We start from the raw sequence: 14,031 nt of genomic DNA on the forward strand, positions 1-14,031 counted from the left end.
CCACTGCAGCGTAGGGTCTTCCTGGGCTACCCTGCTCCTCCCCTCTCTGTTCTTCAGGCCTCCAAGAAGTCCTTCTGAAGAAGTAAACCTTTAGGGGCTAGCAAAGGATAGCTCAGTGGTTAACAGCCCTGGCCGCTTGCTCTTCCAGAGGAACCTAGTTCAATTCCCAGCACCCACATGATGGCTTGTGGCCATCTGTAACTCCAATCTCAGGGCATCTGAAGTCCTCTTCTGGCCTCCGTGGGCACTAGGCATGCACTTGGTACACAGAAATACATGCAGACAAAACACTCATACACATAAGTTAATCAAAAGAGATATATCCTGTTATACCCAAAGATATAGGCATAACATCCAAGATGTGCAACTCTAAACAAAGATTCCTAAGGTGAGAGCCATATTGACTAGGTAGGGAATAATCAGAAAAACAAATTGTTTTGCAACACTATCTTTAGTGTTTTATCGGACTCCACTTTGACCCCATTACAGCTTCCTAAGTGAAATTCCGTTAAGTCTGAGGCTACTGCGATTATTCTAAAGCCACACCTTAAATCTCTGAACACGTAAATTCTGAAAGTTGGGAAATCGAACCTGGGACAAGGGAATCCTAAGGACGTATTTCCCGTGTCTGCAACCCTAAACATGAATCATGATAAGACCCCCTCAGTGAGAATGAGAGCTGGATTGTCAGAGTGCATGGAAGGCCAGAAGCTCTTCATGCAGGGTGAGAAAACAGTTCCAGAACCAGGAATCAAAGAGGACGGCTTTCCTAGATTCTCAGGAAACAGACAAGCGGCCATGCACAACTTTCTCAGGGCCTGGCAAAGACCACCCCCTCCCCATTCCCCTCCCCTCCCTCCCCCTCCCACTCACCCCATCCTCACTCACACACCCGTCATCACTTTCTTCTCCACACTCTCTTTCTTCTCTTTCTGTGTAACTGGCAAGGTCAGGTTTCCTTAGGTTTTCAAACAGCATGTCTCATTTACATCTAGTCGCAATGATGTGTGTGTTGTGTTGTGCTCGTATGTTTCGTAGAAAAATAAATACCTTAAAACCCTTTATTGCCTTTTCAATTTTTTCTTTATTCATGTAAATGATTATAACTAGTCTTTTTATACATTGCAGCTAATAATTTCTATAGGATTATGTAAATATAGTAAACATTAATATTTTTCACATCGAAGAAAACTAGGATTTACTTGGTTCAGACATTTTAGAAAGAGCTTTAACGGCCGTTATCCTTCCTGTCCTGAGAGTCTGAGCACTGTACTATACTCCGTTCAGTTAGGCATAGGCTGATAACTGTCCACCCTCTGCAGAAGTATGTCTGAGTATCCAGGAGAATAGTACCTGAAAAAGGAAATTGGCTATCAAATATATGGAAAATTTTCATACAGTAGGAACCGAAGAGTCTATGTAAAGAACTTATTGAAATAACTTATGGGGCTGGTGTGAAATAACTTATGGCTCAACCAGGAATGTTGGTGAGTCCATCCCTGAACCCCATGTGGTAGAAGGAGAATCTACCCAACAAGATGCCCTTCACATGCATGCTGTGGTGTGTGCACATGCACACACTCATAAACAAATACAATATGTTTTAAACTAAATCACTGTATGAGTGAAACTTCACATAGGCTCTGGCAGTTCTAACGAATAAGGTTAGAATGTGAAGAAAGAGACCCCCAGCTCACAGTGTTATACCAGATACTGAAACACTTGAAGACTGTAAGCGTCATGACAAAGGAGATATTTTCCAAGCATACCTTCAATCCAGTGGTAATATTTCAGAGACATCCTTGTTATCATATCAAATGAGTGGTGGTACTTAAGGATCACAGCTAATAAATATCTTTCATATATTAGAGTATATAGTCTGTAATTGCTAATCAACTTCTGCATTCCAATTGCCTTAGAAATCATGTCTTAATGTAGTTGGGTCAGAACTAGTCATAATTCACATGGAAAACAATTGAACAAATGTCTAATAAGCACTCATATTAAATAAAAAGTTAACCACCTTCATTGCTTCTTGGGCATACATAGTACCATACATACATTTACATTTCTAGATTTCTAAATTGAGTATATCATAAAATACTTAGTATAAAATATTTAATATATGAATAGTGTATATGAAGATTTATATAAAAACAAGCCAAATAAGATCTGGTACATATCACCACTGGGACTTGTCCTCTGCCAGGTGTCTTTAGGTCTTTCTCAAGTTAGGAGGGCAAAACAGAACTGTATTTTCTTTAATAGTGTCCCTTGTTCACAATCAAAGTCAAACAGAACATACACACACACACACACACACACACACACACACACAAAGAAATGTTGTTCTTCTTGCACTCATGTGTACAAACACATACATACTCATATTTAAATAAAAAAATTTTAGCTGGATGTGGTGGCACATGACTTGATTTTCCCAGCACTCAGGAGGTAGAGGCAGGTGGATCTCTGTGAGTTTAACACCAGCCTGGTCTAAATAGCAAGTTTCAGATCAGCTAAGGCCACATAGCAAGACACTGGCCTTGTCTCAAAAAAAATCATCAAAAAAGGCACCTAATCTAGAAAAATTAGTTTCCAAATGAGCTTCTTAGTCTGGCCCTGAGGACCTGGCCACTGTCTTCCTAAGTCTGAGGTAGTGCAGTTGTTAAGCTGATCCTACTCTCCTTGGCTCTGCATAAATGTGTTGGACACAAGACACTCAGGTTTTATATAAAAGTTAGGAGGCAGGGTTTTTAGATCTTTTTAAATGTGCTCCTTAAAATGATAACCTCTAGTCACACAAGGTTAAGAACACAAGAAATACAGCTACTATGCTTAGGAAACTAACTTTTAAATTTTAACTTCAAAACTGACAAATCAACTTTTGGAAAACACCAAACGTGTTTGTGAGTCTGCCTTTTCCCATATTAGTTTTATATGATCTAAACTTAACCCAAATATTTCCAATGAGATTTACCACCTGAATTAAAATGCGCTAGAAGTAACAAAATATAACGCAAATGTAAAATCACTGATTTTTATATTTATTACAAGTTAAAATTATAAGGGTTAGATAATTGGAGTCTTAAAAAAATATTAACATGTATTTGCCATTTCATTTTACTTTCTTAAATGTGACTAACAGAAAATTGGAAATTATATGTGTGGCTCATATTTTTACTGGACATTGTTAAATAAAAGTCACACTATATCAATGAGGATGTACCAATAATTCTTGAAGCTTTACTAGACTCATTCCCAAGCTTACCGCCACTGCCAAATGCCCTTCACCAAAGACCTCAGAGACTTCACAGTCTCCAGGACTCCCAGCAGCCAAGAAGGGATTAAACATCCTCAGATCATCAACAGAGTAGGCACTTAGAATTTCCCAGGCCCTCGTAGCTGCAACCAACTCATGTGTCTCAAACTACAGGCCCATAAATAAAGATGCCAAGTTATTCATCTACTATGAGAAAGACCTCATTTTAACTACTATGGTGGTAAGGAATTAAAAAAGTAGCTTCCTATTAGGAAAAGCTATGTATCTCCAGCTCAACAATAAAAGGCTTTTTAAATACATTGCAATAATTTCAAATTTGTAAATTTAAAATGAATACTTCACTTGCTATGATTTGTTATCAAAACAAGTAGCAAAAAATAAGGACCCAGGTACTACTATAAAATGTCTCTAATATGATTATAAGATTAAATTTGATTTACCTTTAACAATGCTACTTCCCTAATCTCAAGAGGAAAAAAAAAGTGAGAACAGAGATTCCCAAAAGGGACAATGAGACACATCACCTAATAAGCCCTTTGGTTGTGATGTCATTTTATTCTAATGGTATGATATAGGTAATAACATTTACAAATACAGAAATTCTAGCTTAAAGAATGAAGTAATTGTCTTCCAGATCACTTAGGAAATAATTAGAACAGAGATAGGAACTGAGGTCTGTCTGACACAAGGGGTGGTTTTCCTCAAAGAGTAACAACAGCCAAGGGAGAAATTCCTTCCGGTAGCTGTCAGTCAGTGCTAAGCTAACCTATCTCCAACGCCTCCTGTGTTCTACCTGTCTCTGCCCATAATACCTAGGCTATGTGTGGGTCAGGTTCTACACAGGTGTAGGGATTCAAACTCAAGCCTTCTTGCTTGCATACCAAGCATTCCTATCACTGAGCCATCTCTCCAGCCCCCAAAGTCTACACTTTAATACAAATATGAAAACCAAAAAAGTGGTTTGGAATGTGGAACTGCTCAACATCAATTTTCCCCACCTTACTATTTCCTCCGGGTAGCAGCTGTTGATGTTGTGGATGTACTCCTGGAGGATGGACCCGGGCTCCGCTTTTATCTCTTGGATCTTTTTAAGTCCACCACTTGTTACAAAAAGCCTGCGAGCTTTGCTATCGTGAGGCAGCACCTGCAGAACAGGAGGAGATACAAACGTAACCTTTACTTTTCCAAGTCAGGTTATTTCTCTTCAAAAGTTATTTTGTATCAGCAATAACGCAGAAGAGAACTTCTCAGTAGACTACCTATAACTTAAAGAGCTGATGATTTGCAGTAAGATACTTTCCTTTTTCAAAGTGCATTAACCCTCGTGTAGTAGAGCCGACATAAAGGGGTGTGATGAACAAAGCTGGTGGAGACCTGCTCATACCTAAAGCTGCGAGGATCTGAGGTCTCCTGCTCCCCACAGAAGTGAAAAGCAAGCTCTGTAACAAGGAAGAGAAGGGCCTCTCCCATCATCTCCTAAAAGCATCTCCAAGTTCCAGACTCACGCGTCTGTATCCCAAGCTTTGTCTCCAGAACATCGGAACATGAGAGCTACGTGATTAGTTGCTTGTCCAACCTAGGAACCATCGCCTTGCCTGGTTAGCTCCTACCCACTGTTTAATACTCAGCTTGAATATTAATTACCCCCTTTAAGAAAATACAGGCTGGGTATGGTGGCATACACCTGTATCTCAGCAGACAAAGGCCAGAGGATTAGCATGAGCTAATCGGATTATGAACTAAAGGTCAATCTAAGGTCGTAGAATGACACCCTATCTTTAAAAGACTAAGGCAGTTCAGTGATAACATTTGACAGGCATGTACAAGTCCCTGGGTTTGATCCCAAGCACTGGAGAAAGAGATGGGGGTATGAAGAAGGAGGAAGAAGAGATGGACGGGAGAAGGAGGCAGAAAAAATGACCATGTTAATAATCAATAGCATTGAAACTCACTATTCCTCTGAGTTTGTTCTCTCTAACTAAGGAAACTTTAGATGGCTTTAAACACACGAAGTTTTGTTTGCTTGCTTTCTTATTGTCGGGGGTGGGCACATGTGCCACAATGTGTGCGTGGAACCAGAAAACAACTCTGTAAAGTTGGTTCTCTCTTTCCATCTTCACACAGGCTCCAGGGACAACCCTCCGGTCAAGCCTGGGTGGCATGTGCCTGCGCTCACGGGGACAGCTCGCCAGCCTCCATGTGGGCGGTTGTTTTAACATTCCATCTGTATTGGATGTACCCTTAATCCAGTCTTATGTGTAGTCAAATTAAAGTTTAGAGGGTCAAGACTTTCCTGAAGAATTAGAGGTATAACTTGGAATACAGTAATAGCTATATTCCAAGGTAGATGCCTCAGCACCAAAAGCAAAAACGAAAGATGTGAAGAAGCGGAATGGAGTCTGCGCATGTGCCCTCTAGTACCTAAATTGTGCAGGCCCCGATTCTTTCATTTGTTTGGGGGGTTTTCTTTTGATTTATTTATTTTTGTTTGCTTGCTTGCTTTATTTTTAAGAAGGTTTCACTTTGCAGCCCTGTCTGGTCTGGAACTCTTTGTGTAGACCAGGCTGGTCTCAAATATACAGAGATCCACCTGCTTCTGCCTACATGGTAATAATTTATTTTTCCAAATGTGTATAGCATCTTGTATTTAATTCTGTGTACCATGCACAGAAGATACCATGGCGACCAGAAGAGGCCGTGGATTCCCTGGGAATAGAGTTATAGGCAGTTGGGAGCTGCCGTGTGGATGCTGGAAATCGAGGCCAGGTTGGAAGAAGGGGCAGTATTCCTAACAGCTGAGGCATACCCACAGCCCTGTTGACCCTGCTTTAAGTTAGATGTGCAGAGTACAGTTTGACCGTCCTGACCATTAGTACTGTGACACCATCGCTCTCTCCATCCCCTGCCGTAAGATCTGCCTATTGTCTCTGCACTCTGGCAGCTCAACCTCTGCACCACTGTCAGTCTGCAATGCCCATAAGAAGCCACCAAGAGTATTTCCAGTACAGAGCTTCTAAAATGTGTTTCAGTGGCTTAAAGACCGGTTGGTTTCCTTTTCTAAAGATGTTCCTAGGCTAAAAGCAAGACTAAAGGACCTAGAAAGTCTAAAGGATAGATTCCAGCACAACCCATCTAGAGAGCAAGCTTTCCTACGTGTCGGCTTAGTGCTGTCTTCTACACTGTTTAAGGAGACAGTACCGAGCTTGAGAACTGTGTGACAAAGGATGAAGCGTTTCATTTGTCTGTGAGTCTTATTAACCCGTGTGACCTATATCGACTGAGATTGGTGAGAACTGAGTCTTAAACAGTAAAGCCCAGAGCCACTTTTACAGAAGGAAACAGAAAAGCGAGCCCACAGTATTGTTCCCGCTCTTCCCTTTTTCCAGGCCATGAGAGTGTTTCTCACCTTACTGAACTGTCCAGCCACATACTTCAGGATATTGGGAGGCGCGTCATAGAGAAACGGCTCAAGAGCTGGGAGGTAAGTGCATTTCTGGATGATATTTTTTATGGCCTTTTTACTCTGTTGAAATACAAAGCAAAATAAATAAAAATCTTGGCAACTCATGTCTCCACATTTCTGGAATTTGAAAATGAAATCAGGTTCAAAACAATTTTCCACTTAACAGCTGAGCTATCACCCCAACCCCTGTAGACCCTTTGTAAGGATCTTAAAGTCAGATACACAGGGTATACAGGTCTCCATTTGTCAACGATGAAGGACTATTTTGACTGATACTATCAGTTTTACTGCGTTCTGTTAAACTTTAAATTATGCAGTGAATTGCGGAGTTATTAAATATACAGCAGAACATAAAATCTATAAAGTAGGGAGGAGGGGAGGGAGAGGTTGAGAAGGGGGAGGGGAAGAAATGGCTCAAAGGATGAGGATGAGAGTACTAGTTGCTTCTCCAGAGGTCCTAAGTTCAATTCCCAGCAACCACATGGTGGCTCACAACCATCTGTAATGGGACCTGATTCCCTCTTCTGGTGTGTCTGAAGACAGATCACTCATATACATAAAAATAAATATTAAAAATCTACAAAGTTAAAAAACTATAAAATGTACTTATTTACTGCAAACTAACATGTATTAGAATAAATAAATATATAACTATACATTTATAGTTATATAAAATATATATTGTATATATTATATAATATATATAATTATATGAATTATCACATAGATAATAACTTATACAATTATATATTATATTATATTATGTTATATTATATTATATATAATTATACTTATTTCTCTATATAAATCTATACATATTATATAAACAGCTATGTATAATATCTATATGATATAGGTACTCCATACTGTCTAAATGAGTTCATTTCACATAGATGCATTGATAAATGTCTAGTGTGTGAATTACTCAGTGTGCATTTGTAGACACTGCTATAGCTCATGGATAGAAATTGATCCATTTTCAAATAGATGCAAAACAGAATCTACTCAACTGTCCAATCAACTGTCAACTGAGAACCACTCCCCAAAACATAGGTACCACACGTATTGTTCCCACCTCCACTCCCCACTAGCACTCTCCCTGCTTTCAAACTGATTGCTGTCCCCTGCTGCGAGCATGGCTAGAGAGCGAGCACTGCTCCAGCCATGGCGGGGTCTAATGCTGTTTCTTCGTGTGGCCTGTACAACTCCTTATTTGACCATAGCTAGTCCTCTCTAGCATCCCACACCTTGGGTGTGGTGAGCATCCAGACTACATTAGTCCCTTTAGTCCTCTGAAGTCACATCACACTTGCCCTTCTGCTTCTGTTACTGTGTGCCTGGCAATGCTCTTGAAATGAAGAACCACTTTGATTTTGCATCATGGACTTTATAAATGGTGGTAGTAGTTAGCAAAGCTTTTGTCCTGTGTGTGCTCTCACTAAACAATCTCTTGGATTTTAGGCTTTCTTTAGTGAAGCCAGACTAAGGAGTCTTATACAGCCTCCATTGCTGCAGAAGTCAACTAAAGAATGGAGAAAGATAGCCCACAGGCAGTGTGAATTGCGAAGAAACTCCAGTTTCCAACACATCTGGTTATTCTGCCCCTTTGTAAATCATCTTAAGACTATGGTGACCTTAGCAGACCAAGAAATTTAACTTAACTGCTATTGCTAACAAGGCCAAATAGCTGTAATGGTGTAGATTATATCAATCACAGCTCACAGACAGCCCTGTTCAACTCAGGTCATTTCAAGCTGATGGTGACTGATCAAGTCATTAGTCAAGGGCTCTAAAAAGAAATCCAATGACCTCAGAAGTTAGTCGAGTTTCCTCTCCTTAGTCTGAAAGGCATACACTTATTTCATAACTATTCTCTTAGATAGAAATGGATGTTATGATAATCATCAACTCTATGGTTCTACATGAAAGAAATATTAGTTAAGGTTTTGCTTACCTGCCTCTGACCTGTGAAAATTAACATACAAATGATTTAAATTCAAATTTAAATGCACAAACAGGCAGGAAGTATATGAAAATATTTTCAATATTATTGTCCATTAAGCCAATGAAAAAAGTATGCATTAGGATAGCTGTAAGAATAGTAAAATAGAATGAATAAATAAAATTCATCAGCAAGTATGTGCAAAAGTTGGTTCTATAAGAAAAGAGTTCAGTAGTTCCTAAAATCTATAATCTTAAAGCATTAGCAGTGGCCCACCAATTGCACTTTTGGAAATATACCCAAAAGAAATGCAGGCATGCCTCTAGCTTAGAGATGCGGTAACTGTGCCTGCTGCTGAAGCCCACCACGCAGCCTGAGTTTGAGCTCCAGATGGGAAGGAGAGAATAGACTCCATATGGCACACATGCACACATACCATGCGCACATACATACATGTGCACATGCATGCAATGGGCACACACACTACTGATAAATTTGTACAAATTAAAAAAAATGCATCCACACAAAAACATGTGCAAATAGAGAAAGAGTTTAAGTAGTGCAGTGTCTATCATCAACTGGTGAATGATAAACAATGGAATATTATCCAGCAACAGAGAAGAACAAAAGGCTGATACGCACTATGGAAGAGTCTTATAAGTCAGGTTAGGGGCCGGAAAGACAGCTCAGTGGTTAATAGTGGCTGCTCCTCCAGAGGACCCAGGTTTGATTCCTAGCACCCACAAGATGGCTCACAATGGATGTAATTCCAGTTTTAGGGTATCTGATTCCCTTTTCTGGCCTCCATGTGCACCAGGCACACATGGTACACAGAACATGTGCAGGCAAGACAGATATATACATATTAAACAAAACTCCTCAGACCAGACACAAAAGGTCACAGATATTGAATCAGCCCATAGAGACAGGAAGAAAATTAACAGTTCCCTGGAGGCAGAAGAGATGTGGAGGGGGACAATTGATGAAGAGAAAAACTTTGAAAATGAGCTTGTGGTAATGATTTCACTATCTGTAAGTAGACTAAAAAGCATTGAATCTTATACTTTAAGCGGGTAAGATACGTAAGTTATATCTTAATACACCTACTAACATGCAGTGGAAAGTATGACTGAGAACACGAGACCTACGTGGGGTTAACACCTTGGACAGTTTCATAAGAATTCATATGCCAACATAAACTAAAACACTTCAGCATGATGCTCTAAGAAAGTATATTGGGTGATGTAGTCAGATAACAGATTTTTCACTCTTTATTAGGGCATTAGAATAACATGGGGGCAGCAAATAGTGATCACACAAGAGGCTGCTCTTTGGCTCTCCCTGACTAGAACCAATGGGCCAGTGCTTACAGAAGCTGACATGCCTTTGAGACAAAATGAACCTTGAGGTTGCTTTATTCTTTGAAAGCTGCCACAGAGTAGCAGGTGGGAAATGCCACTAGACAGTTCCTAATGCTTTTGGATACACATTTCCTCAGGGAGCTAGTGTTAAACCAAACAGGCTTGATGGACACGCCAGGAGACCCTGGAGAAGAGCAAGAGTGACGTCCCAAGTGTAGGGTGTGATTAAGATGAACTCGAAGCTCTGGGAAGACTTTGCTGCCAGGGAAATCACTCAAGGTTTTCTTTTTACATTTAATGCCCTGTGTATTTCCTGAAATACTGTATCAAAATACTGTATCAAAAGAAACTTCATTTCTATTAGTTAGCCTAACAAAACCACCTATGACGAATTTAAACACAATAAAGGTTATCTTACTTTTAAAAGTAAGATTTTTCAATTAATTTTTCTCCATGGATATTTGTACAATTTAATGTCACAGTGGTTCATTTAAAAAAAAAGAGTCTATGGGCAGGGGAGCTGGCTTAGTGACTGAGGGCTTACATGCCTAGCAGGGTTAATCTCTGCATCACTTAGAAGTAAAAACCATACATTGTAATCTATACATTGTAGCCACTGTAAAAACTATTCAGTGCCACCTAAGGGCCACATTGCCAGGGTCTCTTGAGCTATCCTTACTGTTGATTACATTGTTAATCAGTCAGACCTGAACAAATCAGACCTGTAAATGGCTCTGGGATTTCTCAGCACAAAGTCAAAGAACCAGACACCTGCTTAACTGGAGAAGACCGGAAGGTCCCAATGATCACCTCCTTCTGTCTGCCAGGTATTGATTGTTCAGGTTACCTGACTGCCATGGTACTGGGAAGGAAGCCCCGAATCTGTGTAAGCATCGCTTTCACCTGGAAAGTCTCACAACTTGAACAACCAATTTGCAGAAAACTAGCATGCAAACAGAACCAAATAAAGTCACCTTGATAAAGCTTACAAAAGGAGACTTTCTACCTTGTTATCCAAAGCTGCGTGTCAGCACATGTGTTTCACTGTTCATTAATTTACACATTTAATTAAATTTCAATGCACTATACTATTATTTTGGTTTGGGGTTTTAATTACATTTATCATTCCTTGTGTGTGTGTGGGGGGGGGGGGGGGCTGCAGGCTCATGCCTGAAGCAAGTGTGTGGGCCTCAGTGCACAGCATGGCCTGAGTTAGATTCCCTCCTTCCTCCACGGGGATGAAACTCAAGTCTTCAGCTTGGACAGAGATCACCTTTACCCACCAAGCCACCAGGCTGGCCATGTTATCCTATTTTGAATTACTGTCTTTGCTGTAAGTAACTTCTCTCAAGTTAGTTAAAAGGCCTCCATATTTTCCTAATATGTATTCTAGAAAATATTTTCTTTCCTTGAAACTGCAGAATTATTAATAATCCACCCTACTTAATATGCCAGTTTCACGAATCATCTTCACAGCCAGTAACTGTTAATTTTCCTTTTAAAAGATACATGATTCAAAAATTTTTAATTTTGTGAATCTTAAACATTTTAAAAAGAAAGACACAGAATTAAAAGATCAGACAACCTTGAAATTAGGAGAAGTAAATTATAGCTTCAGGAATATTCTCTAACTAGTTATATCTTTGAAAAGCAATTTAAATTCTTTTGGACTCATTTTTTTTTGTTTTTTGTTTTGTTTTGTTTTGTTTTTTTACTGTAAAATGTACAGAATGTTCTCCAGCAAACGCAAATTCAAAAAAAATTCTGTTTTTCTTTCATTCCTTTTTTAATTGAAATCCAAAAATTTTATTTTAATGAGCTGTGTTTTCTACATTTGTTTTATTTTTTCCAAAACAAAACAAAACGAGGCGCATTCACATTTTCCCAAGGAACTGGAAAGACGATCTCTACAGGGATAAGGCTGGGAAGCCCGGAGTTCAATCAGCTGATGCTGAAAACCCTCCGAGGGAGTAGACTTGATCTGAGTCATCTACAGCATGTACTGCAGTTCAACAGAAAAGATGGTCGCCATAACAGCATGATTTAAAAGAACTTCCCAGTCCATGCGAAGAGTACAGTCCAAGAATAAATCAAATTTCTGAATGCATTTTATGCTACATATTTGCATACTCTGTGATTCAGGTGTTCATGCCAAATATGTCCATAGCAATATAGAATGCAAAAACCAGACGTTCTTTTACATCCAAGTATTTTTTTGTACAAAATTTCCTTGAAAAGATATCACCAATCCTGGTCACAAGGGTAAGCAGTTTTCAGAGATAAGATACCCCATTATCCTGACAGATTTTGTATTTCTTGACTGAGAAAAATAACACAATCAATCAGGAAAACCATGCTATTTGAACCACATATTTTAAAGAATGAGAACGTGTCAACCCAGCCTCCCTAATCCTGTTAAAAGCAAGCACGTACTTTCACCTGCAGGTCCTCAGAGCTCTCTGGGGACATGTACAAAGCCAGCAGCACTGGCAGCGTGTTTGTGATAGCGACAGCCCGTGCGTGTTCCGGAGTGTGTCTCCCAACCTGCCCTAGAGCCCAGGCAGCTGCAGCCTTAATATGATCTTCCGGTTCTTCTGACAGGCATTCTGACAGCTGGGGTACACCCTGCAGTGGGGATCAAAAGACCAAGTGTTATAAATCTAGAGTGGGATTAAAGTCCTCCCTGTCTCTCAGCCATTACAAGAAATCATTTCAGCCTTGATCTCTCTCTCTTTTCTTTTCCTAAATGGTTCAATAAATGCTCCCATAGCAAGGGCAGCCATTTCTTAAGTCAATAGAATGACAAGAGCTAAATTACCTTAATTACCTGTAACAATTCAACTTAAAGAAGAATGTCTCTACTAGCTTCTACCCCTCAAATAGAGGGGCATTTAAGCAAACAACAGAGATGCCTCAGACCAGGCAAAAACAGATTCCACTGGGGCAAACTGAAAACTTTATTTTCCTTTGTTTAAGAAGTTAAGACTGGAGACAACTCTCAGTTCAATCCTCAGCGACACACTTACCCCGAGTACAGTGAATCTAAAAGTAAAATAACTACTACATATTCATCAAATCAGAGGACTATGAACAAGAATCCACTCTTAGAGCCTTTTAAGTGGACCGTTCTTCACTAATATCTTCCCTGAAGCACATCCTACATTTCCAGTAGGCTTGGTCTACTTTATAATGACAGTTCTGCTCATGTCACAGGCCAGATGTGACCAGGTTGCTTTTGTTACGTGGGTGGCATGTGTGTGCATTTTGCAATTTAGACTCTAATTTTGTTTAAATAATACAAACATTATCAAAAGTCCTCAAAATAAGTTTATAGAGATAGGGAAAAAAAAAAGAAACCTATTATGGGGCTGCAGAGATGGCTTCGTAGTTAAGAGCTCTTCCAGAGGGTCTGAGTTCAATTCGCAGCAGACACACGGTAGTTCACAACTGTCTGTAATTCCAGTATCTGATACCCTCACAAAGACATAAGTGTAGGCAAAACACCAATGCACATAAAAATAAGTACATTCTAAAAATAAAATAAACATATCAATTTTTAACTCCAGACTCTGTATAGGACATGATTTTATAATTAATTTGAGACAATAGTAATTGTTTCAAACGGAGCACTGTGAGAATCAGTGTCACATGTTAATGTTGCCGTGGCAAAGGTCTAGATTATCACGTGTGCCTTCCTCATAGCCTCTTAACCTGTCTTTTCTTTTTCCTTTCCTTTCCTTTCCTTTCCCTTCCTTTCCTTTCTGTCTGTCTTTTGGCTCCGTTTCCTAAAACTCACCATGTTTCTATATCCCGTGAGGATGGAGTGACTTGGTAGAGAGCCCACACTTTTAGGACAAAGACTGAAGAAGCAGGGAATGAGGAGAGGACCAGCAGGCCCTTGCCCTTCACCCCAAGCTCCACATTTCTGGCCCCCCAACTGTGAATGCACAGATGAGACCAGGAACAGAAATGTGCTTCAGAG

General features: G+C 39.7%; 1 protein-coding gene across 1 annotated transcript in view; it reads right to left on the reverse strand.

Moving 5' to 3' along the window:
* Positions 1–1,197: 1,197 nt before the first annotated feature.
* Positions 1,198–14,031, reverse strand: part of Spag6 (sperm associated antigen 6) — a 49,997-nt gene continuing 37,163 nt past the window's right edge. The window contains exons 8-11 of the mRNA XM_052157582.1: positions 12,483–12,674; positions 6,690–6,806; positions 4,282–4,427; positions 1,198–1,353 (exon numbers count right to left, since the gene is read on the reverse strand). Coding sequence (XP_052013542.1) covers positions 1,284–1,353; positions 4,282–4,427; positions 6,690–6,806; positions 12,483–12,674 — 525 coding nt within the window. The 3' untranslated portion in view covers positions 1,198–1,283. The remainder of the gene's footprint in view (positions 1,354–4,281; positions 4,428–6,689; positions 6,807–12,482; positions 12,675–14,031) is intronic.

Source organism: Apodemus sylvaticus, chromosome 14 (assembly GCF_947179515.1).
Source record: "Apodemus sylvaticus chromosome 14, mApoSyl1.1, whole genome shotgun sequence".
NCBI lineage: Eukaryota > Metazoa > Chordata > Mammalia > Rodentia > Muridae > Apodemus > Apodemus sylvaticus.